Raw genomic sequence first — 27,117 nt, 5'->3', positions numbered from 1 at the left:
GTGTACACCACATTAAAGGTGAGAGAAATAATTTATTTTTTCATATTCTGCTCATAAAAAATGAGAAGACAACTAAAAATACTTTGAACAGCAGAACTGTTACTGTCTCCAGGCATGTTTCCTGGCGATCAAAGGCACTTTTCAGCAAAAGTACTCATTAAATTATGAACCTATTGTAACTACGTAAATTAGCCATAAATTAAAGAGAGTCAAGTTATAGTAGGGCAATCTATAGAGTAAATCATCAGCTCTGTAGCAATACATCCAGCACCATCTGTGTTCCAGCACATTCTCTGTCTAGTAACCTAACAGCTTCTGAAGTGCAAAAAGTAATGCAGCTATTTATTCTCCGTCAGCGTTTTGGTTGCATCAAAAGTAAGTCTGGGCCTCTCTGGAATCTCCACATCCTGGACTAAAGCACCAAAGACTGTTGAGATGCGATCTTGTATCATGTTTAACAAAGGACAATCCACCTACCAGAGGAAGGCAGAACAGAACTGAAACAAAGTAGATGATGAGGGTGAAAGCTGGTGATTATTAATACTTGAAGGGTTTTTAGATTTTATGATGCGTCTCCCAATCAGCAATGAAACTTGATGAAGGACATGGTTAAAACAACACCCAAACAGCCCAAAACACAAAAGCAGTCATGCCCACAGAAATCCCTTATCCCATATCCAACAGTTAAGCAGAAAAACTAACCAGGCAGGCTCTGTAGCACAGCATAGTTTGACCCCAACCTGACGGGACCATTTTGCGAACTCCCCACTCTCCACGGTGCTGCCGGTGGAACACACAGAGGGACGCTGCGGCAGCTGCAGCCCAGGGCTCTGCCCCTTCCCTCGGCCACAGGCAGGGGCAGTGGGGGCACGCTGTCCTCCCCCCCAGCCTTTCACTGGGGTGTCGCACCCAGCCGTGCACAGAAGCCTTTGGGCTGGCATGGCAGCCCTGGCCAGCTGGTCCCCGCCTCGGGCTGAACTTGGGTGCATGTGAGGTTAGGTGAGCCGGCTGCTGGTGGGACCCCGATGGCCACCTTGGAAGGGAGGAAGGTGCTCTTAGACCTGCAGGAGCAATACATGCTCCCAAATTTCCATTTGGAATGAACTGCTGTATCTAAAATAACAAAAACAAGCTACAAATAAACCACCCCCAAACACAGCACAATGCCAGTGGCAGGCCCAGGTTCGTATTTTGATCATTGCATACATCCTTTTGTGGTTTGCAGGTTCCTATTCCTAGAAGTGACACAGGCATTTACCTGATCAGCAGATCAAAACAGCAACTGTGGGCAACATGTGCCGCAGTCACGTGTACGGCATCTGACTACATCCGTACGCTTTGGAGTCTGAGATTTTTTGTACTACTTGCAGCAATACCTACTGATGGCAGCGATACTCACAGAGGGCACGCGGTTATGCTAAATACAAGGGAATTTAAATAACCGGATCTTTTGTGGAATCAAAGCTGCAAAAATAATGCCCTCTACAACTGTACGGGAACATGAAAAGGCGTGTCCTAGTAAAGAGGTTTCATGTGGTATTTTTACTTGCTTTAGTGAGGGTTGTGCGATAACATGAAAAAGGCAGATGAGCAAGAGGCTAAGATAGGATCAGGGGCATGTCAGATTATAGCAACATGTGTTAGCATGGCCCTGGGAAACAACTTTTTGAAGCGATTACTAGAAGTGAATTAAGAAAGTGAGCTAAAAAAACCCTGTTGGCCATTATTTACTCCTGCTCTGCTTAAGGACACCCAAGCTAGGTCTGAATAAGCTGGCCTGCTTATATGATAAATGGCTGTGCCCTGCAGATACATTAATACAGGTCCCAGAAGCTGTTAGCACCCAACTTCACTTGTACTAACCCTTCTTGCCCCACTGCTGGCCTAACTGCTAGGCTGACTAAATTCAAGAGCTGGCTCACTGGAAGTTAGTTTTTCTGGTTAGCTTCCACATGATGTTGCTCTTGGCTCTACCATCCATCACTCCTATTAACTGAAGCCACTTAGAGGATGATGAATTCTGGCTGATTACTCAGGTCAAAGTAGCATACACGATTCAATACTATTTCTGCTAGCATATGCCTTTGTTTCTCAGTTTCACAAACATAATAAGGAAACAGGATCTAAGATGAGCAGGAGTATCTTACCTGTTCATTTTTGGTCAGTCTTGTTTTGTTATGGATGTCAGATGTAACTAGGTTGAATCCATGTTTCTCTGATAAAATTCTCAAAAGCAAAACCACAGTTCGACTCCCACACTTTCCAACTCTGTTGTAGACCACCTGGCTGGGGAAAGGAAGCACCTAAATAAAGATTGAAAAAAATGGAGTGAGTATATTGGTATTTTTGTCTCTGTGTACCTCTGAATCACAGCATGTTTTGACCATAAGCCAACAGATATGTACAGGAGAATTTTTAGGGCCCTGCCCAGGTCGGAAGCATTCACTTCCACCAGCAAGCTAGAAGCTCTTTAGAATAGTAAGTAACACATGGCTCAGGAGGTGGCAAGCTGAGACTTCCCCACCATGATCCAGTTTAATGTAACAGTGCAGATTGGTAGCTACTCCAGAAACACTAAGCCACTGCTGGTATCTTCTAGTGAAGATGATGATGGGATTAAACTTGCTGCTTGTAACCTCAATGCAAATAGTCAGCTTTACTTGGCTGCCTCCCATACAAAGAATGAAGAGGAGTGAATTTGCACTACAGTTTGGCAACTCAAAGTGAAGTTGACATAAGGCAAGAGGAATGCTCGAATTGCAAAACTTCAGCTTAAAAAGAAAAAAAAAACCCACCAAACAACCACCTATTGTATAGAGTTAAAATTAATCAACTGTTTCAATTTCAAATATAAACATGAATCTTCCAAAGAGACTCAGAGAGCAAATCATGCCTCTGGCTAGGTATCTACTTGTGGAATAAACAATGCTGGTGCCACAGGTGGCCTGGAGGCAAACTGGCACAGTCTGGTCACCTCTGTACAGGTAATGTTCACTAAACCTCAAAACAAAACAGGCACATCCAACTTGGTCACTGGGAACAGTCTCCAGGCCACGCTAACTCTTGCACCATGCTCTCGTCCCCAGGAAACCAGAACAAGCGCGTAGTAATTCAGTGTCTTGAAGCGCATTGGATGCAGCCTTGTTTGTCCCTGGACAATGCCCATGGGCTGTTCTTTCAGTAAAAGGCATTCTGAATTCACACTATCACACTAGACAAGTATTTGGTGTGTAGCATACAGCAGCAGCATCTGGTAATATAGGCCAAGAGGCATCTGTTTTCAAGCCTTCTGAATTGGCTAACATAGTCAGGAGCTCACGATTTCATCCACAGCAGTGCATATACAGCAGTCACTTATGGAAAGCTCATTTTTCTATTAAGACAATGGCACAAAATGTTTCCTGACACAGGGCCTGCACCCAGGTTCCAGGCAACGTGTTTAGCGCAAGGAACGGTTCACGTGCCAAAGTGATGGTGTGTATCAACCTATAGTTAGTTCTGCTGTTGATGCAATCACGTCCTCCCAGCAGAACGATTTCTAACATAAAAGCAGTCAGATGAGACACATGGGCTTCTGGCACTTCTCATGGTATTTGAACAGCTAATAGATCTTCATCAGGGAAGCAAAATGATTCCTCAGGCAACCCTTCAGATTACTTTCAAAGAGGAGAGGACTGCAAACTAGAATAAAAGAAAATAAAAGGAAAAATCTGGATTTCCTTACATATAAAGGGAACATACTGGCACTTTGCTATCAAGGTTACACTTCATGACCAAAAGAACATTACTGTTGTTACTGGTTGCAATGTTTAGGATATCCTTCACTGCAACATAAACATGGAAGCTGTCATTCTCCAGATTACCTGGGGAAGGGGTAGGTATTTGGTGGTCGTGGCCTCAGTTAAGCTTTCCAAGTTCCAGGACACCACATCTGCTGATTCAGCAAGTAAACATGGGCCTCCCAAGGCTCATACAAAACCCACATAACACACCAAGTCTTACTATTTTGTAACATTTTTCTAGTTTTCTATGAGAAACCTAGCCCCCTTATTCCTTAGCAATCTTTCCTTTAGAAGCCTCGCTTCCTATGAAATGCAAAATCCCAGCCTCAATGATCAGAGAACTCCAAAGGTGATGAATTTAACATCTCTATGCTACAGCTGTAGCTAACCTTTTCCAAAACAACCGCTAATGATATCTGAAAGGTTAACATCTGAACACATATTATTATGTTCATTATAACACTAGGGACACCATCATCAAAGTTTTTCCTCATGCAAGAACACATACGAGCCATATTCTGGATTGTCCCCTTTTTGATTCATTTCTTTGTTTAACAAAAACCAGCATCAGTATTTGCCACAGCCCTTCCACACTATCCACACAACTACCTTGTGGGAGTTTCTCCTCTGCTCAGACATACACTTCTGGCATATTTTGCTGTGCAAGTATGTGAAAGTCTTCAAGAGAAATGCTAAATAGATGCTGACAAATGCCAGTGAAGGAGCAAAAGCATACATAGCATTTGTTTGCCTAGCATCCTGGAATTGTGATAAATGACTGGAGTTTGTAGGGCTAAGGAAATGTTTAAAAATGCTTCATAATTATTAACTGGTTTATTTTCATAGCAAAGTTGCACTTTGCAATATAGAGTGCAAAATTTTTTCTTCATTGGTACATTTCAAGCAGAATTTTGCTGCACCCAGATTACATTCAAGTTCTAATTAAATCCCTGACTTGATTAGCCAGTAATTTTGGGTGAATCTTACTACTATTCTTTAAAAATGAAAAAAAATTAAAGCAGGCCTTTGTAAAGTCTCTATTCTGTGCAAACAACTTTACCAGCTAAAATAATGACAGTTGCTACCAAGCTTGGCCAGTTCTCACCTTTGTTTCTGAAATTCACCTTCCCACATAGCACAATTCTGTTCTGCACACAGATGATAACCATGGCAACTTCCAAAAGAATCCATAAGCAAATACTCACTGCAGACAGAGAAAACTGAAATAAAGGGCTATTATTTTCAGACAACTGTTTAGCTTAAAGGAGGCCAATATATCAATGCCTTGATTCAGTAAACATCTGAATGCACTTAGGTAAAATAGGACAAGATTCAAGATAAACGCTACAGCTCAAAGCTCACTTCAGAACAACACAGTCATTAATGGTAATCAAAACTTCACTTGCAGCACTGCTGAATGCGGCTAGCTTTAGGGATGTACCGCTGAAGCTTTGCTCATGTTTCATCTGTTTACGTCACCATTCCACTTAAACACCTCAACACCCCAGAGGGTGTGCCCAGTACACAAAGCCATGCAGTACACAGGCTTTTGGTACATAAGCAAGTATTTGTTTAATGTGACCAGTTCCGTCAGAATGCTGCAAATCTGCTTTGTGCATTTTAGCAAATGTCTAAGTAATTTCTTAGAAGAAATACTTCTTCCAGAAACCTGAGCTTGTATCAGGCAAATCTAGAAATGCAAGAAATTGAAAACTTTTTCAGAGAGCAACTTCTTTCTTTTCCCCCGCCGATACTCACAACAGACTCAGACAACATAAGAGATGGTGGCAGAGGAGTCACTTGAAAAGAAGGCTCATATTATATTAGCAGAAACAAGATGGAAAACAGCAGCTGGAGGTTTACAAAACACTAACTGGATTACATTTTATTTACAATGAGAGTATGTATCATGTAGACTGACTAACTGCTGAGGTGATGCTCTGGCAACATGATATCCATGTAACAATATACACAACTTCAAAATAATTACAGAGTGACTTTATTGAGCACTGCATCAAAGCCCAGACATAATATAAACAATTCAAACATGTAATTCACTTTGGAGTTAAATGAATTAGTACTTACAGCTATAAAAAAAGTAAACCCCACAGTATAATTACAACAGCTCTCTCCAAGGGTGTGGAAAGTTACATAACAATTCACTTGTCAGTTCAAACCGAGTTTTTTTTTCTTTTGTTCCACAGTTAAAGATGTCAAGAACCATTGTGAATGAAAACAAGGAGAAGAAAAAGCAAGTTTAACCCAAAATGAATTTGCATTATGAATGACGACTGTCAAATAGTTCAGCAGGGTAGGTCTGCCAGTCTCAGGAGGGGAGCCCTTTCTCAGATAGCCTGACAAAAGCCCAGACTTCCATCTTCAGTGGTGGCTTTGTCTCCAGGTAAACCTTTGCATCATTTAATGAAAATTAGGCTGGATAATTACTTGCAGTGTGAACAATTTAGGGATCCACCCAAGGGCCTAAATAATTCCACTTTTACTGAGCCAAATCCAGTATAATTTTGCTCATTTGCCAAAAATTTCCCAGCCCAGGTACAATTTGCCCAGACAAATAACTCATGTCAGAGATACATGTTCCCAGAAAACAATCCATTATCTTTACGACTTCTGCAAATAATTGACCCCTGTTCTTACTCATGAAAGGGGCCAGAAGTGGGTGCCAGAACTGGCTTCTCCTTTCCGAGCAGACACTAACCTGCAGTCAGATAGCGCTCCATGTTTACCAGGTGAATGAGGCCAACCAACACAGACAGAACTGGGAAGATCCTGAAAGCAATGTAATATTTTCTGACGTCACACGTCTCTATAAAGCATCACATTTTCCCAGTGCAACCTCTCAATTTTTTTCCTGTCCAAGTGAGACAGAGTTATAAGAATTCAAAAAATGGCTTACTGGGTCAAAGCAATAGCCCATTTGGCTCGTGAATGGTGGAAGGTGCTCGTTAGGCACCTGCAAACTTGAGTGCTGTCAGCAGTCCATTTCTCTAGTATCTCTCCTCCTCCTCCAATGCCCCCAAAGATTGCATATGGGATGTTAGAAGGCACATCCTTGCCTGTTGCCTGAAAAACTTCTTACACAACCTGCTATACCAACAAATTCCAGAATTTTGTTACCCACCATGCATTTCATTTTTAGCTCATCTTCTACCATTTCCAGAGAATAGCCCCTCTCACATTGTGGGTTACATGAAGACAGATCAGATAATTCAATCACGTGCTTTGACATCTTCCTAGATCCATTGGATGCCTCTTTTTAATTGAGGTTTGTCACAAGCCTGCCACAGCCTATTTAAAGACAAACTCTAAGGCCACTAAGAGATAACGTATTGCAAACCCAACTTCAGGAACTGCTGCACAAAATCACATTCCAAACAAATATCAACTTATTCTTACTCACTTTTAAAGCAATTACAACGAAGAATTGCTAACACAAAGATAGGTCAGCAGAAAACATGACTGAAAGATGAAAAAGACAGAAAACAAAATAAATTACTAGTTAGCCTCCTTCTTCCCCAGCTAAACCACACAGATTCAGTTATGTCAACATCCACCTGTAGAGTGTAGTGACACTGGACAGAGACAAGCTTTTGGAATTAACCAGAGTGTAGTGACACTGGACAGAGACAAGCTTTTGGAATTAACCAACTCTGAAGCACACCAGACAGCACGATCTCCTCTATGGGTCACTGAAAATACACTAGAAACCACAAGAAAGGTAAGGGTGAAATTTGTTTGTTTTCGAAGTTTGAAAGCCATATAGCTGCAGTGGAGCACTGAAAATAAGGCAGAAGAAGAAACAGAAGACTCTTCTGTTGCATTTTCATTGAGCAACTAATTTAATTGAAAAAGGATGACTTCCCCCCCACCCCAAACAATGTATTTCATCTGTTTAGCAGCTGACAAATTTGGAAGAGTAAGTTAAAATGTGTTCTCTAATGATTCAACATCCCTAAGTACCAAAATAAATTGGAAACATAAGCATAGAGCACAAACAGCAAAAGGAGACTGGTTGTAGACACAGTCCTCAAACTTCTTAAGACTAAAGAAAAGCATTACTATGAAGTGTCCGCCAAAGCTAATGGTTCCTGATGTGTCCCACAAAACAGATCTGTATAGCCAATATGAAAACTTTCAAGATTTTTTCTGTGAAGAAGTACTGCACCTGTACAAATTTAAAAAGAGCTCAGTCCAAAGCATATTAAAGTCTCCCTGTTAAGTCTCAGATCAGGTCCCATTACAACATACTATGCCTATACATACAGCAAATGGAAACTATGATAATATCAATAGCAACCTGGGAAAATTACAAAGAAAAGGTCAAAGATCAAGTTTTCAAAGTTTTGGCCACATCCTGTCAACATATTTCGTTTTGCTCCTTTTATTACCTTACACTTGATTTACCTTCCTATAACAGCAGCTCACAGCTGAACAACTACTACTTCTGCAATCTGCTGCACAAGATTCCCTGCCAAAGAGTGCAGAACCAGGTTTATTTCAGGTACGTGAAGTTACAGCAATGTTCAAATCCAGTACATGTATGCAAAGACTCAAGGAGGTTGGTAAAGAGCAGATGCTCTGTTCACTCAGCAGTTTCAGGTGGTCACTGATGTTAGGCAGCCTCTGGAGGCGTGAGCGGGACTCCTGGCTCTCATCGCTCAGCAACACTCGCTGTACGCAAGTGATGGCATCTCTGGCTCCTCTCAGGAATGAAGGAGGTGAGAGGGAATCACCCTACCAAACAGATAATTGCCTGGGGAGGGGGTTACAACCAACACCTGCTAGATTAATCAAATCCTTTCCTTTCACCATTTCTTAACATAGCATGCTTTTCAACCTCCTCTTCATTCTTCTCTCTTTCCTCTGTAGTTTGCAACTTGTTCACTTCTTGTGGGACCAAAATTAGATATAGTGCTGTATCTTGTCACCATAGTGCCAAAGAGAACTGAACAGTTATCCTTCCTATCTTGCAGATGTCCCTTTTTAATATATCTCAGGATGGCATTTAGAAGAATCAAAGCATATGGGACTGTTGCTAGTATAAAGAGGGGTGCAGAACAGAAAGACATCACTCTTTTTCTTCTTTACCCTACATGAGTGTATGCAAATTACAACAGAAAAAGAACAGGAAGACCTTCATTAGTTTTCTGTTGAAAAGCAGTATTTTCATCTCTTCTAAAGTTCATCACATTGTGGAAGTTGCCTTACTGGTATGCACTTATCTCATAACAAGATAAAGGAGATAAATGATGTAAGGACACAGTTCACTGATGCTGGTATTCATTGAGGGAACTAGCATGAATTCGGGTAGGTTAAGAATTTTGGTGTCACTTTAATTACCCAGTCTTCCACTGGAAGGTTTTCCACATAATATCAAAAAACCCTTAAGCTGCAGAATTTGTGCAAGACAGATTTTAACTCCAGAGCAGCTTCGTATTATATGTATATATATCTTGGAATTGTAAGTTTAAAACTGCTGTTTTTCCTCCTGAGCCCAGGGTTTTGTACACTCAGTGATGTGCTCAGAACACACCGGCACAGTTATTCTCTGTTTAAGTAGTAAATCCTATCCCATCCAACCCACATGTTTATATTGGATACTTACAAAATGAGAGATACTAAGTAGCTAAGCCTGGGTTTAAAACTTTTTATAATACATCATGGCACTAGTGTTCCCTTAAGTAACCTAACTACCTTACACTAGTTCCTAGCCTTCCAATGCAATATTCATGAATTCACCCCAGGAGCCAATAACACTGGATTTGAATGTGGTGAGTGGTAGACTAAATAATTTATTCCTCTGTATGCACTTGTCTTTCTTCACATTAAGGTTTAAGCCTTTTGTACTGATTGTGGTTGACTATCTATTAGGCTGCAGCTAGTGCAACAACTCATGGTTTCTCCATTGCCAAGGCTCTGTCATACTGTGTTTCAGTTTGCCCTCCTGCCCTTTACTTTAGGCCCCCTTCAGTAGTTTCACATTTTATTTTAACATCTTCAGCATGCTTGTCTTTCCCACTGCACTTTGCACAGGCACTTTATAAGTCAATTGCAGTATGAAATAGAGGTGGTTTATAGCTGTAACTGGATTTTAATTAGTAAAACAGGCCAGTTCTGCTGGACTGTAACCCACATGCTCATTACTGATGAGCTGGCTCCGTCGTGTTCTTGCTCTGCATGCACAGAGGAACAAAAAAGGAGTGAATTTCCATCACTGCTTCTGCAAGTAAAAGATTCAAATCTAGTTCCTGATGACATGTCACCACCTGGAAGGAGCAACGCCAAGAAGCACCTACAGGAAGGACAACATGGCTGCTGGCCAACTCTTCCAGCAGAGCCAGAACACAGCAGAAATCCCAGTATCATCTAAAATTACTCAAAGGCCCAGAATACCTTCCCTGACTGACCATGGTCCACGTCCAAGTCACAAGTGGATCCTGTGGTGTTGGAGATGACAGATGTCGGAGGCAATAATGGATGAGGCCCAGCATCAAGTGCTCCCATTTCACCCTTCTGCAATCTGAAATGATTAATCTGGCTTGCTCAGGCAAACCAAACCTCATTCCTGCTGACCAAGGCAGGATTCCTCTCCATTTCAATGGAGGGAGCTTCTCCCTGCATCTACTCAAAATTCCCAATGGTGCCAGCAGCAAAGGCCTCCACACTCCGCCAGGACACCGCGGTGTCATGGGTGCTGTCCCGAGAATTACTTATTTATACCTGCACTGCCCTGTCCTTACATTACCCGCCCAAAGCCCTTGTTTGCCTGAATTACCATGATACTACCACTCTCACACAGACCCCTTCAGCCCAGTCAAGACACCCTGTCCTCTTTGACTCTACTGTTGACCACTCATAGGCAAGTCTACAATCTCACTTTTGATTAGAGCTCACAGCCCTTATTAGAGTACTTCACCACTATTTACTGTTTCCTGAACTACACTTGATAGTTTTGTAAAGCCCAAGTAGAAGACTGCCAGGACCTACCAGCTCTTCTTCAAAATCATGAAGCTTTCAAAATAATACTAGAATTCTTATTTGGGTTTTTTTTTTCCAGTTTTGCAAGCCTCTACAGCATCCCAAGTTCCATGTTTTCAAGTTTTTTTCTTCAAACATCGTACCTAGAAAAAAACCCTTTTTTCAGGCCAACTGAGATTCTTTCAGAACTGTTTAATACTAACAGTTCAGGATTTAAGAACAGCATCAACAAATATAAGGTGGTAAAATCATGAGTGTTACTCAACTGAGTCACAAGGCTTAGCAACATCAACCAAATCAGTTTATCATGCTAGCCCTATCCAGAATGGCAGATTTTTGTTTTTCCACTAAAGGTTTAGGTCATCCAGACCCAGCTGTGATTGGACTTCAGCATTATAATCCATCACTTCCTAATAAAAAGATAATGCAAGCAGCCATGATTGAGTGGTTGTGGTGGGTTGACTCTGGCTGGACGTCAGGTGCCCACCAAAGCTGCTCTATCACTTCCCCCCTCAGCGGGACAGGGGAGAGAAAATATAACAAAAAGCTCGTGGGTCGAGATAAGGACAGGGAGAGATCACACACCATTTACCATCATGGGCAAAACAGACTCAACTTGGGGGAAATTAAATTAATTTATTGCCAATCAACCAGAGTAGGATAATGAGAAATAAACCTGAATCTTAAAAACACCTTCCCCCCCCACTCCTCCCATATTCCCAGGCTTAACTTTACTCCCAATTTTCTCTACCTCCCCCCTGCCCCACCAGCGCAGGGTGATGGGGAATGGGGGTTGGGGTCAGTTCATCACACCTTGTCTCTGCCGCTCCTTCCTCCTCAGGGGCAGGGCTCCTCACTCTCCCCCTGCTCCACTGTGGGGTCCCGCCCACAGGAGACAGTCCTCCACGAACTTCTCCAACGTGGGTCCTTCCCACGGGCTGCAGTCCTTCAGGCACAGACTGCTCCAGCGTGGGTCCCCTGCGGGGTCACAAGTCCTGCCAGAAAACCTGCTCCAGCATGGGCTCCTCTCTCCACGGGTCCACAGGTCCTGCCAAGAGCCTGCTCCAGCACAGGCTTCCCACGGGGTCACAGCCTCCTTCGGGCACCCACCTGCTCCAACGTGGGGTCCTCCCCGGGCTGCAGGTGGATATCTGCTCCACCGTGGACCTCCATGGACTGCAGGGGGACAGCCTGCCTCACCGTGGTCTTCCCCACGGGCTGCAGGGGAATCTCTGCTCCGGCACCTGGAGTATCTCCTCCCCTCCTTCTGCACTGACCTGGGGGTCTGCAGGGTTGTTTCTCTCACATGTTCTCACTCCTCTCTTCAGCTGCACTTGCTGTTGTGCAGGTTTTTTTCCCCCTTCTTAAACATGCTATCCCAGCAGCACTACCACCATCACTGATGGGCTCAGCCTTGGCCGGCAGTGGGTCCATCTTGGAGCCGGCTGCCATTGGCTCTGTCGGACACAGGGGAAGCTTCCAGCAGCTTCTCACAGAATCCACCCCTGTAGCCCCCCCACTACCAAACCTTGCCATGCAAACCCAATACAGTGCTTATTACCTCATCCTACGCTATGTTAGTTTATGAATACCTTCCTATCATGGAAAGAAGGCGAAGAATAAGGGAATGTATTGGACAGCTGGAAATTTAAAACTGTAATCTGTAAGAGATATTCACATGCTGTGAAATAATCTGCACGGATGCTTCGCAGTTGAACAAAAATCAACTCAGAATGGATTACGTCCTAAACTTCAGTGAAGACACAGAGCTCTACTAGCTTCGGAAGTGGGGATACTAATGCCTTGGATAGTTTTTTAGCAATGGTAAGCAAAATTCACCTTTAATTATGCACACTGCCTGACGAAGTACAAACCAAAAGATGAAATACTTTCCAAGCGTCTTCGAAATTAAATGGATGAAAACCACAGACTACCGTCATTCCCAAAACCTGCATCCCCACAAGACCAGTCTCCCAAAGTCTTTCAAAATTGAGAGGCTGAAAATGTCAGGCCCAGTAGAAAGCCAATTCACTACTGTTCAAATTTTTGCAGGGTGTCAGCATGCACAGTATACCTCACACATTTATCTCCTTATGACAGGGAGTCTGGCTTTAATTTCCCAAGTCTCTTTGTACTGTCCATTTACTATCAGTCAGCCTCCCCATATCAACACCTTTCTAATATACTATAAACTGAAGAAATATTAAAAAAATAAGTAATCATCTTCTCTATTTTGGTAAATAAGAGAATAAAATAATTTCTTGTCCTGAAGAAAAACAAACAGAAATTAGTACTCCAGTACTATTGAAATATTTTTATGACCCAATTCACACTTAATAGTACAGATTCAATTCTAGCTTTTGGCAATATCTCTGTAATACTAGTGTGCTATATCATTCACCACTTGTAGTTTCAGCAGGACTCCAACCGATTATAAGTAACAGACAATGGGGAAATCTGGAAAAATCAGATTTGTCTTCCCTTGAGATACTGTTAGTTATTAAGGAAGGAGAACACAATTTAAAAAGAACATAAAACAATTATTCCCAATATTTCTACCATTATTTTACACTGCCTTTAATAAACTGAGGGAAGTGGAGAAATATTTTGTTTTTTAAAATCACAGTATTTTATTGACTGTACTAGGCTCAAATGCTCAGTTATACAGTAAAACAGTACTTCAAACTATAAAGTGGATCTTTGTGGTTAAGGCACTTACTGAATTCTCTTAATATTTTGATTTTATCAGCCATGTATTGAGTCTGGTAACCACAGGAAATTACTTACTCTATTTTAGTGTTTCTAAATTCTGACAATTTTTGCTAGCTGAAAACTTTTGCACTGCATGATCATCTTATAAACAACTCTTCATTTTACAAGCAGTATAGGGCTTTTTTAATCACTGAAATCTCCTCCCACCCTGCCCTGCATAGATTGCTTCAAAGATTATACACCATTTGTTTCAAACCAGCTAAATAGAGAATTTCAACTCTATCAAAAACACACATGCAACTATTGATGCTCTTAAAATCCCTGATAAGCATGTACCTAATAGGAAACAAATCTTCTTTTTTGGTTTTGTGTTTTTTAAAATCAAGCACTTCATCCCTAAAAAATCAATCACTTAAGACTGTAGATCGCTGAAGGGGTAAAACCATGTCCTCAGAAAAGATGGCTAGAACTAAAACACAAGTTCCAATGAAACAGTAAGTATCCACTAAAAAAAAAAAAAAAAAAAAAAAAAAAAAAGCAAAACTAAAAGAAAAATGCACAGTTCTTGGCTGTTATCTTAGTACTGTTACCAAAAGAATTGGAAATAATAAAGCTGACACAAACCTGATGAACCTAAAACCTCAGTGTAATGGGGGCAATGCTGACATCAACTTTTAGTAAGATTTAAAGTCAAATAAAATAAAAAAACCTACTTGACAACAGAGGGTGACAAGTATATACGTACCAAAGGCCACCCAAGGATTCTGCTATCTTTTCCCACAGTCTTGATCCATAAGGAAAACATGAACAATTATCTACATAAGTACTAGGTAAGAACTGAAAGAACGGTGAAAAGGGTATTTATCCACTTTCCAGCCTCAAACCAATAAAATCAGATCAAACTTACCTTGTGTATGCATTTTATTTCTTTTCATTTTGACCTCATCCTAACCCACATCCATTTTTGAATTCACTTAAAGCTTTGAAGCACTGTCGCACACATGCTAAGCCTAGGGCTTTGCTGACACCTAAACAGCTGCCAGAATATACTGGGTCCATGACAGGCATCCCATGGGAAAACCGTCAAGAAAAGGAGAATAGACCACTTGAATGTAATTTATCTGTCATCTATGTGCACAGCTCCTTTACACATATATCAGCTGCACCAAAAGACGGACATATCCTGATGCTCTTGCCAAGTTCTCAGGGGAAAAGCTTTCAATCAATAACAACAGTAGGTTTGATAAAGATCGCATCGTTTGTCCTCAAAGGTCAGCTTCTCCACGTTGGATGCAGGAAAAAACCTCAGGAAGTTTTGCTAAAGAAATAGCCAGCCTAAGTACTGGAACAAAATACACCCGTTTTATTTGCTGAAATGCTCAGACATGAAATATATCAACTGAACACCATCAGTCACTAATGAACACCAATTTCACAGGTGTTTTTTAAAAACAGAGTAGCATCATCTATAGGCATCATTTAGAGTCCAATCTACAGAGAAAGGATAAACAAATGATCACTTTGCAAAAACCTTAAAATTTATATTTTTCAGATGTGTATAAAAAACCCAAGGAGGTAGAGATTTGAACTAGGAAATTCAAGTGCTTTAACTTGAAGAGTTAGTTTTTACTGACCGGGTAGGAGGTCACGTTTGGCTCAACTATATTCTCTTTTTATCTGTCACATACTAACACTAGCAAGACCAGAGCTGTGCTAGGGTTAGTGGAGGTTGCATCTACCTGCAGAGAAGCATACAGAGATCTGTCTTAGAATTCGTGAAAATCTAGGATTAGTCAATCTCTGGTCAAGTCTTTGGTGCCTAAGGACCAAAGAGTGGCCTATGGCAGACATAGTACCTTCATACCACCGGCAAGGATAACCACTGCTAACCTTTAACGGTCAAGTAAACCTTTACTGGGGGAAGACTTGAAAAGCTAGCTCAACTGGCCTTAAAGGGAGAACCAGAACCATGCCAGCAATGTTAATGTACAGCAGTGAGCAAAGCTTTCCTTCTCTACTTGCACTGAGAAAATTGCTGCTGTCACCTTTATTTGAAAAAACAGCCCAGTACCCTGATCTCCTGAAATGTGATGATGCTATTCCTTGTTCAGAGAACAAGTGCTATTTTCAGTTCTTCCACTGGGAGAAAAACCCCACAGTATTCAACAAAACCAGTTCTGGCGCCTAGCCATGACGAAAAGCCAAAACTAATACGATTTCCAACAAAACACTGGAATGTACTCTGCAAAACAGCTACAGTCCAGTGCATATCAACTGTTGGTGGCCTTCCACTACAGCTAACTACATACCACCAATATTAGCTATCAGTCATTTCAACCCCGGGCAATGGACTGTTGTTCATTAGCTCAATTTCTATCTTTTAAGCATTTTTAAGCAGACACATAAAATCCGAATCCTTTTGACTCTAAAACTTACTTCCTAAACCTACCAAATCCCCCTCTCATGTTTTCATTTCATTCAGGGCATGCTGTAAATCCCTCTGATGAATACAGCAGGCATTAGGAAAACGCTGGAGAGCTTCACATAATAGTGCCACATAGGACTGACCACAGTTGAATGCGGCACGGCAAGGGTATGCTTCCCAGGGTAAGTGACTGCCAGGATTGAAAGAAACAAACTGAGGGCTTTTTCATCTGTGCATTACACATGCTACTAAAAAAGGTGCATCATTTTGTCTGTGCTTTGTGAAGATCACAACTGAAAATACTATTTGTAATGAAATATTTTAAGTGTTGGATTCAGGATTAGTTTCTTCTGACACCTTTTTGTAAGTCAAATTAAATCACTCATTGACCTTAACAATCTAGTAGTTTAAACGTAGACAGTTACCTAGTCATATGACTAGAGGCTACCTGAAAGATGATGACAATTACAGTGAATTTAGTTTCACTCATACAGGCAGAGTTCACAGTTCAGAGCTGAAGCTGTAGGAAGGTAAATAATTGCATTTAGCCAATAATGCAATCCGTGAGATTTACAAAGCAAGAGCATCTCTGTGCAAAACATGACCCTAAGCAAATACCAGGAATTATCTGCCCTTTTACCAATCCCCGCCCACGTTTTGATTAGGAGAATTAAAAAGAAAACAAAAAACCCCACCCGAGAACAAGCAGGCTTGCCCACATGTTGTTCTAGGGATGATCAAAATGTGTGCACCCATCTTTTATCAATGTTTCTAAACACAGGCAGGTACTTCAAAAAGCAAAATACCTGTAACTTATACGAGGCTATAGCCTGTTATTTCACTGAACTATTCACCAAGCTTTCAGGAGTGAGGATGATTACAGAGGAAGCCCAAAAACTTTACTAAGTAGGTAATCAAAGACTACCTATACAACCAATCAATCAATCGTGTAGGTACCTAACCAGCTGACCTTTCTACAGACAGCTGAGCTGTAGCTGGATGAAGCTGTGTGAACATAGCCCAAAATTACATGTTTAGATAGGCAAAAAAAATTTTCATAATGTAAACGGGAAAGTGTCTGGGTTAGATAAATCTGTCCAACTGCTACTCCCATTGGAGTATAGCTCCCATCTACAGCACCATTAATTGGTAACACAAAATTCCTGAAGTAAAAGGACCAAAATCTGAATAAAGTTTTCAAGGTTAAATACTCTTATCTAGATTACAGCCTTTTCCTTAGTGGCACAGCTAAGCATTTCTGAATGGTAATGCAAGCATGAAAAATACAGGTCCAGAATAAGCACTGCTTTACTCTTCTGAGCTGAGTATTCACTGTGGAGACCTGAAAAAGATAATGCTTTACTTCATGCAAGCTGTTGTACTTCTGGGCAAGAGAAGCAGATGGTACCCAAATAACAAAAAAGTATCTTTCAAGAGCACAAGAGGGTACTAAATAAATTTTAAGTGTGAAACGTTCATTTAGCCTTAGATTACCCCCCGTCCCACCTCAGTAATGATGAACTTAACATGTTGATTTTGTCACTTCTGTCTACATCTGTTTGTTTTTGTAACTGTGCATGCAGAAAAAGTGAGTAATTTGTGTTGAGAGGAAGAAAATCAGATGTACATCATCCCTCTGAGCTGTCTGAACTTTAAGAGCGTAACAAATTTCCACATATCAGCTGAAAATTACAGATCTCGTGCACACAGAGTTTGCAGCAAAAAGGTTAAGAAACCCAGATTATTGTAGCTTGCTTTCACTGATAATTAAGCTAAGCCGAATTGCTTTCCACATCACCCTCCTTCCGCTGACCAAAAGCCAACTGTTTCACCACAGTGATGCACACACGTGGTTGAGCATTTAAACTCAAGGCCTGGTGGCTCAGGGTGTGATTTCATAGTCAGTTTGAACAGAGAGGAGTGAGGACTACCATCAGAGATAGCGGCTTCTCGCCTCCACCCCATCTCTAACTACTCACTCTCACCTGCTCCACTAGCATTCACGGTGGGCCACATCAGCAAAATAAACTGTCTGAAAACTAAACTAGAAGACAGACATGTTTTCAGTAACTGCTCTAGCCCATGCACCTCAGCCCAGTGGGAAGCCTGCACTGCTGAGGAAAAAATGACCCTTTCATCAGCAGACTACACTTTTTGGCTAGAAGTGACCACGGAATCTCACCCTTTCATGCGGAGTTCTTAAAACAGGTAAAATTTCTACTTAAATTCCAGTAGGGCTTACAAAAGCATTCAGGCATCTAAGTTCCATTCAAACAATACTATTTGAAAAGTTTTATATAAAAGAAAGCCATAGGCTATATTATATAAAATTAGCCTATAGCTAATTATTATTATATACATAATCACAGTATCTCCCACCCTCTTTCTGCTTTGTTATTTTACAAGTAACAGTAAGAATTTTGCATAATTTGGAAAGGAAACTTTCAGAAAAGCTGCACCTTCAAGTGTTGCCACTGCACAGCATAAAGACTTCAAAACCACAGTTAGTTCTACCCAAATACCTCAGTAAGATACTACACTGTACCTACAGAAATAAAAGTGAGTCTGGAGAAATTAGAACATGGCAAGGCAACAGTTGTCTTTTTTTTTTTTTTTTTTTTTTAAAAAGCTACTATACAGAAGGAATTATAATAGCCACCTTGTATGGAAAGACAAAACACAAAATAGTAGCAAAGCATGTTTTAGAGAATAAACCAACAGACAGTAAAACAAAAGTAAACAAAAAAAGAGACTCTAAATGCCTGCTTCTACTTTTTCCTCTTGAAGAAACCATCACGATGCTGGTCCTCACCTGAAATGTCATAAGGTGCCATGATGACGGTGAGGGCAAAGTCAATGCTGCACAGTCATACGTGATGGGAACAGTGTAGCCTATCCCTATAAAAGGACTCATTACGCACATTCATTAAACATATCCTACTGCTCTGATTGAAAGCATTACACCTGCAGCACAGCCCACGTTGTAGGAACTGCTGCCAGCAAAAAGGCCATCTTCATTTGCCTTATTAGCTCCAACTGCAGTGTCTTGTTTTTGCATGAATGAGCTGACAGACAAAACATCACTAAAATCCTGCCTCCCCTTGACTTGATGACAAACATTCCATTAGTTTAATCACACAAAGATTTAACCCAAGTTACTTACAAATGCCTGAAAACACTGGGGGGAAAAAGTCAGAAAGGCCAAGTGCTGTTGATGTAAACTCAGCAGAGTTGCTTTGCACACAAGTAAACATACAATTAGTTAAACACCCAAACCAAAAAAGCAAGAAGAAATCAAACACCAAACAACAGCAGCTCACCTTTTGAGGGGGTGGTCCATGGTCATCCAAGTAAGTGGAATTTCCTACAAAAAGAAGAAAGGTGGAGATAAACAAAAGTCATCCAATACAACTTTAAAACTTGCCAACTCATGGAACCAGTGTAAATCTATCCCACTGGTTCTGTGGTGTCAAATAATTCAAGGAAAATAAATACCCTCTGCTTTAATTTTTGATTAACAAGAGAAAAAAAAACCTAATTTGTTTTGGCTACATTTTTGATAAAAGATTAGATGCACATTGTCATTTTAGCATAAAACTAAATGGGCCAAGGCAGCTTTAATTAATCAATCATGGCATTCAATTATTTGCATGACAAAAACTGTCAGCTGCATCCTTGTACATTTTAAGCAAGTGAGCACAATCAACCTTAAAAAGATATCTTAAATAATAAAGTATCAAAGACCTTCATCAGATTTTGGTCTGCTGGAGTTGACAAGCATTCACCTATCTCTCTTCTAACATGGGTTTTCCCCAACCTCCAAGCTACTTTTTTGTTCCCAAACAGTATTGACTGAATGGGAGTTGTATTCTGGTGTAATTACACTTGCCCTTTCAAGATGCTCTTTTAATTCAGATGAAAAGCTTCAGAAAAAAAAAAAGGCTTCTAAAATTTTTCAGTGCTCCCTTTTTAGTTAGCTACAATTTAAAAAGGCAACAATTTCAGACTTTTTACCCATTACTTACAAGCACACACTGATATATAAAATATGCCCTCCCACGCACACCCATAGGCTGTCTTCCCTGCAACTGTCCTTCCCGAACCCTTCTTCCAAAGGATTAATCAGGAGCTTTCCCAACATGTCCCAGCAGAAGACGAAACCTTGCAGCAAGTCTATAAGTTCCCCCTGGGCCACATATGCCTCTCCTCTCAGTCATCCTCGTACCAAAGACAGCAAAAATACCTCTGCTCCAACCTTACATCAGTACGGCGTATCAGAATCATTTTTACAAGTGCCTACAAGGTATGCAAATGTCACATGGAGGAGTACTGTAAAAAGCATGTCCCACTCGTGAGCATCTCCATTCCTGGGGTGCTGAATGGGCAGCAGATACTGCCTCTGGGGCAATGCAGGCTAGTGGGAATAAAACGCAATTTGGCACCAAAGAGCTCTTCTCTTGTCAATCCAGCCAAAAGGACACTGTGTCACATTGTTTTTCGGAGTGCCAGAAAAAACAGAGATTTCTGGATCCAGGAGGCAGGAAGGAGAAATTTGTGTGTGAGAGTGTGATGAATTTCCATGTACAATAAAAAGTCAGGATTACTTTGCAGAAGTGTTCTGTCTTCTGTTTGTTCTATGCTTTTCTAGCATAGGTTATGAAGTTATGAAAACTTGAGTCAAAAGGCTTCCAATTCATCTAAAGGTTACTCCTAATACCCCAAATTTGTTCTTGTATGTACTGCAATCTTGCAAGAGTTCGCGCAACTACAAAAGCCTGAACAGTAACTTTTCTATGGCCAACTAAATCACCTTCTGGAGCATACCAGAAACTCATCTTTCTATCCATTTGACACAAATAACCGTTCTTTGAACAACCAAATTGATTACTTCAATGCCAAAATTTGGCTGATTCCCTATAGTCAGGATAATTTCTATTATCCATTCCTCTCATCTGATTCCAATTGCCAGGGAAGTAATTCAGTTCACAGACTAGTAACAGAGTTGTGTATGGCTTTCCAATAAAGTAGCTATTCCATATCCAGTGAGATGGACTTGAAAATAAGCATTTCAGGTAAACCCAGGGTTACCCCTGGGAGAGGAGCAAGGAAAGCTCTGTTAGTGCCTCTCCATCCACACTGATTTAGGATTTAACTTTCCTGTAGGATCAGGCTCTTACTACATAGTTCACAGCAACTGTCTCCTCTTTGTAATTAATTAAGCTGAAACACTGCCACTGTTGTTGATAAAAATAACTCTTAAGGTTTTTCTCATTGTGTCAGGAAAAATGTTTCATTTTGATCCATGCTAAAACAGGTGGTGTTTGCTAAAAAGCACTTTCTGTTGTCTAAACAAATTAACACATGAGAAATGCCATAAACATTATATGAAAACTACTAATTTGTTCAAAAGCAAGAGTAACAAAACTTTAGACTTTTATAATTGCTATTAAGAAGGATACGTTAATAGTCATATATATTTCTCGCCTCCCCAAAACATTGGCAGTTTATGTTTACCCAAATAAAAAGGAATATTAACCACATATATATTAACCATATCTTTAGCATATCACAGCCCATTTTGCTCTAGAGAAGATTTGAATTACCACCTTCTCTTGAGAAAGCACATCATTACAGTCAGAGTTTATACAGTATCTTACAGAGCAGCATCAAGAGTGTCTAAGATATATTATGGAAACTTTTTTGAGACATTCTTTAAAATTAAGGAGCCAATAACTTAACCAATTTCACCTTTCTGTATCAGTAATCTATGTTCTTAGTATGCATACTGCATTTTCCTTCCTTTGTAATTTTTTAATGATTAAAATTACACCAAAATATCCCTGGCTTTGGACATACATCCTGCAGGTTTGATTTCTGTTCTCAGAATGTTGTTTTTTTACAGCACAGTCTAGTTACTACTGTATCCACTTAAAAGACGGCAGCACAATTTTGGCCCATTTTATAAAGGTCTTTTTCACGGCAGTTGCTTGCTCAAATCCAGAAGCAACTAACAGTGATAGAAACCGATTGCCAGACACAAGTGATCAAGGAAGTTAAGGGTACTGATTTGAAACGAAGTCAGAACAACTTACAAATGAAGAGCAGCGGAAGGAAAGCTGCAGACATTCCCCACTGCCTTACACTGCCCCAAACGCCACGTGCTGAGCCAGCTCCCTCCTCCTGCCAGGTCTCCTACTTCTGCTCCTCAGTATGAACCAGAGCCGATCTCAGCATTCGCAGCACGCCACATCAATTCAATAGTCTGAATTCTTTTGGGTTCAAGTTTAAAATGAGTATTTGTTTTCAGTAATAAAAGTGAAACCTTCTGCTGTATGATTCATTCCATACCCTAAGTAAAAAACACTAAAATAACTCAACAAATGCAGCTGTGATGGAGTGGATCAGGCAGCCTCTGGGGTACGCCGGCCAGTTCCTTAACCCTGCGAAGCCCTGCACATGCTCTCACTGACCATCATATCATAGAATTGGGCTTGCTTCCTTTCTGCTTGCAAAACAGAGGCCACACTACGGGAGCCTTAATGTATGCAGAAACGTGCTAAAAAACGTGCACCTAGGTCAGAATATTTCTGCAGAAAACCTGAAGGAAAGATGATGATTTTCTAACGCAGGAAGAGGCCATGAAAAGCTTGTTAAGCATGACTCCCACATTGGGCATTTAGAAATCTTCTGAATTTGAGAGAGGATGCTGCTTTCACACGTAGGGCCACTTTTCAGAGACTACATATCAGACTAGGTTAGTTGAAAAACAAAAGAAAAATTCAGCATTATAAATATTGCAACAATGGAGAAATACCAAGGTAAAGCCAACCTACGAACTATTGTCTACTAAGAAATGACAAAGTAGTACAAAAAGGAGAGGTGCACAGTAAAAATCAGGGACTTAGGAATAAGTCCCATAAACACTGAAACCACTGTTCATAAGCTCAAGTGTTTACTCTAACTACATCAACACAACAGGCTTATCTAAGGTGCAGAACATTATTATGCAGCTTTCATATGCTCTAGCACAGACAACAAGTGTTTGACATCACTAAGTGCCACAAGAAGAGAAGATACTTTCTGTGGTGGAAATGATAAAATGATTGAAGAGGAGGTCATCTTTCCTCAGTAAGAATCTAGTCCATTGCTCCAAAGCAACCTATGTCTTCCTGAAGGAGGGGGGCAGTGGAGGGAGAGGTGCTGATCTCCTCTGTCTGGTGACCAGCGATAGGACACAAGGACATGGAATGAAGCTGCGTCAGGGGAAGTTCAGACTGGACATTAGGAAAAGGTTCTTCACTGAGGGGGGTCAACCACTGGAATAGGCTCGCCACAGCACCAAGCCTGTCAGAGTTCAAGGAGCGTCTTAGTCATATGATTTAGTGTTAGGTAGTCCTGCAAAGAGCAGGGACTTGGACTCGATGATCCTTATGGGTCCCTTCCAACTCGAGATATTCTATGATTCTATGTCATTAAATTATTAGGATGACTTCTCTGAAGTCCTTTAATGAAACTTTACTAAAGACATCACTGCTCTTGTCTGTTGCCCAACAAGACACTTCTAGATTTTTTTTTTTTCCCTGCAGAGGAGTATTTGTTCTTTAAGAACAAAATTTTCTGCCTTACAATATATTCTGCCTTGCTGTAATAGCATGCAAGTCTAAGGCATTAGAAACAAGTCAGACAGAATAATCAAGTCTCAAAACAGTGGTATTATGCATTCCACAAACATGCTCAACAGCACACTTGAGCTGACTGAACACTGTCTCCTCCAGTCTCTGTCAGAGAAAAAAAAAAAAGAAAAAAAGGATTCAGCTTTATTACAGAACATGGTGAATACATGGAAGGAGTCCAAATTTTTCCATAATTTATTATCTTGAGGTTAAGTGAATCAGCTGTATTCAAAATCTTCAGGGAAACCTTGTGGTTATGTTCCTTTTTTCTTGGAATCACTGAAGTGTGGGGGTTTTGCTTGAAGCAAGCCAAGTTTATACAGAGAAAGATGGTCACTCCCCAGGATTAAGGACAAATATTACTGTTATCAGTTCAGAACCACAGAAAACAAGACTAACCGCAATCCTGAAAAAAAGGTTTCCAAAAAATGACCACGAAGTACGGGAAGAGGTGGTAAATGGGCTTATGTATGAACTGAAGACCCTTTGATAGCAACCAAAACAGGATCACTCTATTTGAACAATTTAGATATCATGCGGAAAGAATTGAGTAGAGATGAACGGAGAAAGCCAACATGGAAAATGTCAAGTTTTGACTATTTTCCTGGAGCAGGGTTTTCCCTTGGTGGGAATCACAAGCAGCAGTCTAAGGGAGCTGGGATCCAGCTACTGCCAAATTTAATGTGTCTTGTGAAAATCCTGCTTTGTTCTCTTCACTTGGTCACCGTCTTAAACTTCCAGGCGCCAATACAACCTTTACTGGCATACCACCCCTTAGATCATCGACGGCTAAAGGAAAGGAACAGTTTAATAGTTGTCTGATGAGTCTTCTGGTCTGGAAATCAAGGCTTTGAAGAACGACTCCCCCACTAAGCACCCCTAATCATTAAGAATTGCACCTTCAAAATAAATGAAAGTGCCAGTGAGTAATCAGAAGAGGATCAGTTCTGTTCCGCTTCCAGTCAAAAAATTATTTAAGCAAGAAACTGGAAAGCCACCCGCAATCAAAATCAGTTCATGGCTCCCCAGTGCCAGTTATCATTTTATTCCGTGCAATCTCCTCACTCTTTTCTTTCCACCATGAAAAATTTCCCACTACAGAAAACACTGGGGAGGCTCCACCAGTAGGAGCGTTACCTCAAACAGGATGCCCGTGGATGGCAGCACGTACCCAGGCCAGACAGAACTGCCAGAAACAATAGGCTGGGGGTGGTTTCTGCAGTTTATTCTCAGCCTCCTACATTTTATAGGTGTCTCTCTCTTTTCTCTAACCCCCCCCCCCCCCCCCCCTTTATTTTTTTTTCTCTCCCAGTGGAGCAGTGAACATCCTTGGATTTTTCATAGACTTTTACACATCTGAAGTAATAAGATGTTCTTAGTCATCATGTCGTGGAGGCCATTGTGGTCCAAAGGCAGGAAGGGGGCTAGGGACTACAACCTGAAAACTAGCAGTTTAGCAGAATGTTGCCCAGCTCAAATCCAACCTAAAAGGAAAACTCTGCTATTGCTGAGGTCAGCATAGCCACACCAGCTTTAACTGAGGGAACTTTTTCAGAGGTGTGCAAAGAAGATTAACATAGCAAAACATAGCAAAACCCCACTGACCAGTCTGCACTGGAATACAAAGTGACTTACTGCAATTTCTTCCATCATAAGTAAAAGGCTCTGTACCTACAACTGGTTTCCTCTGTGCAAGACTAACATCCTGTCAAAATTTTGACCATGAAAAAAATGTAGAGTAAGCATTTTCTTTTTTTTTTTTTTTAAAAAAACATTTCAAAATGGATTTTTCTACTTCCTTTCTTGCCTTTCAAAACATTTTGGTTACTCCTTATTTATTAAATCACCAGAATACCCCCACACCAAAACCATACATTTAATTCACTCTACATCACTGCATGCAATGAAGCAAAGAAGCCGGACCATGATAAAAATACCTATTTGGCTTTATTATCCAGTGAAATGAATCCTGGAAACTTCATTAAGATATAATTCAAATTTGTTTTCCTACCAGTTTCATACTTCTAACACAATTAGGAGAGAAACTGGCACACGTAACTACAGTTTTTGAAAACTTACTGGTAGTTCTGCATATATAATATATATAAAAGTACCACTGGAATACAGATACGAAGGGTTTGGACAATGGTAGGTTCTAAACCAATGCAGAATATACATGACAGAAAGATTCTAAATGAAGAAAAATACCTTTATGAAAACAACTATTAAAGAATACTGACTTTCCCTATACTATCTGCTTGTCCAAATCTGTTAGTGTTTATATTTATATGCTTGCCTTTTAACATACTCAAGACTAGAGTGTTAACTTGTTCCATAGATCAGGAAAATCTTAGGAAAAACGTCCACATTAACTGTATTTGTTACATTCAAACATACTGAAATGTATAATTATAATTAATGAATAAGAAATTCAAAACTTTCAGTGGTTTAGTTCAAATAAAAAAATAAAAAATCAAAGTTCTGATATGATGCCATCTATCCAAATTATGAGATCTACAGTAAGCACTACAATGGAAATATCACAGACATTGGGTCTATTGGTGATATTTCTGGTGCTTTTTGCTTTTGCTTCTACCCTCTAATGACACTTTCCAGTCTATAATTCTACAGGATGAAAGACCCATTTTAATGAATGTTTAGAAACTTGGCTAGATGAAATTGAATCTGAATATTCAGTAATGAAAACTCTTGGCTAAACCTGCTCTCAAATAAGGAGAAAAAACCTTCCATCTTACAAACTCACAGATCTAGATGGTCTGACATGAAAAAAATCATAATCTTCCTACTACAAGCACCCACATTGTGTATCTGTCCTATATACATATCAAGCAGTTGAATATTTTGCTCCGAGACTCTTGCTGGGAGACTCTTCCTAACCCCCAAGGGTTAGACACTTGCATCTAATCTTCACTCTGGAAGTCTTACAGGACCAGTTCACACCAACTTTTTTCTTGTACTGGCCTTTAGCACTCAGAAGTCTTCATAGACCACTATATACTGGCCCCAGCCCAACATACCCGCAAACAGCAGTCTTATCCTCTGCATTGCTAGTTCTCAGCTGCTTTCTACTCCTCCGAGATACTCCCTGCCCTTCTCTGAGATCTTTGCAGGTTCAGTCATCCTTTCTGCACCCAACAGCAGCACACCGCCTGCCCAGTTAGTTACCTGTGGTGAGAGGCTGACTGCTCTCCTCCTGGTTTTGGCACATGCAGCAGAGAGGTGAGGGCAGGACAGGGGAAGGTGCATGCTAGGCATGGCCCTCCTTTTGCAAAGAAAGGAGGCTCCAGAAGGCAAGCTACTCCAAAATCACAGATCCTCTCCAAATTGTGTGGTTAAGTCTTGCTTCAACACACCTTATACAGAAAGGTAACAAGCATTTCAAAATGTACAGACAGGTGTTTCATTTTATTGTTTGTTTTGTCAATAAACTGCTTTATTACTACTGGGGGCAGGGAGAGGGATAAAAAAAATACAACCAAATCGAGTAATAAAACCAGCCCCAACAGGT

General features: G+C 40.7%; 1 protein-coding gene across 4 annotated transcripts in view; it reads right to left on the bottom strand.

The window, feature by feature from the left end:
- UST (uronyl 2-sulfotransferase) overlaps nt 1–27,117 on the bottom strand; it is a 182,088-nt gene that overhangs the window by 96,150 nt on the left and 58,821 nt on the right. For all 4 annotated transcript variants that reach the window (XM_041125382.1, XM_041125381.1, XM_041125380.1 and 1 more), the window contains exons 2-3: nt 19,236–19,279; nt 2,148–2,303 (exon numbers count right to left, since the gene is read on the bottom strand). In XM_041125382.1, coding sequence (XP_040981316.1) covers nt 2,148–2,303; nt 19,236–19,279 — 200 coding nt within the window. The remainder of the gene's footprint in view (nt 1–2,147; nt 2,304–19,235; nt 19,280–27,117) is intronic.

This window comes from Aquila chrysaetos, chromosome 8 (genome assembly GCF_900496995.4).
Source record: "Aquila chrysaetos chrysaetos chromosome 8, bAquChr1.4, whole genome shotgun sequence".
In the NCBI taxonomy this organism is placed as follows: domain Eukaryota; kingdom Metazoa; phylum Chordata; class Aves; order Accipitriformes; family Accipitridae; genus Aquila; species Aquila chrysaetos.
The sequence above is the reverse complement of the archived record's forward strand: the minus strand, read 5'-3'. Positions and strand labels throughout refer to the sequence as shown.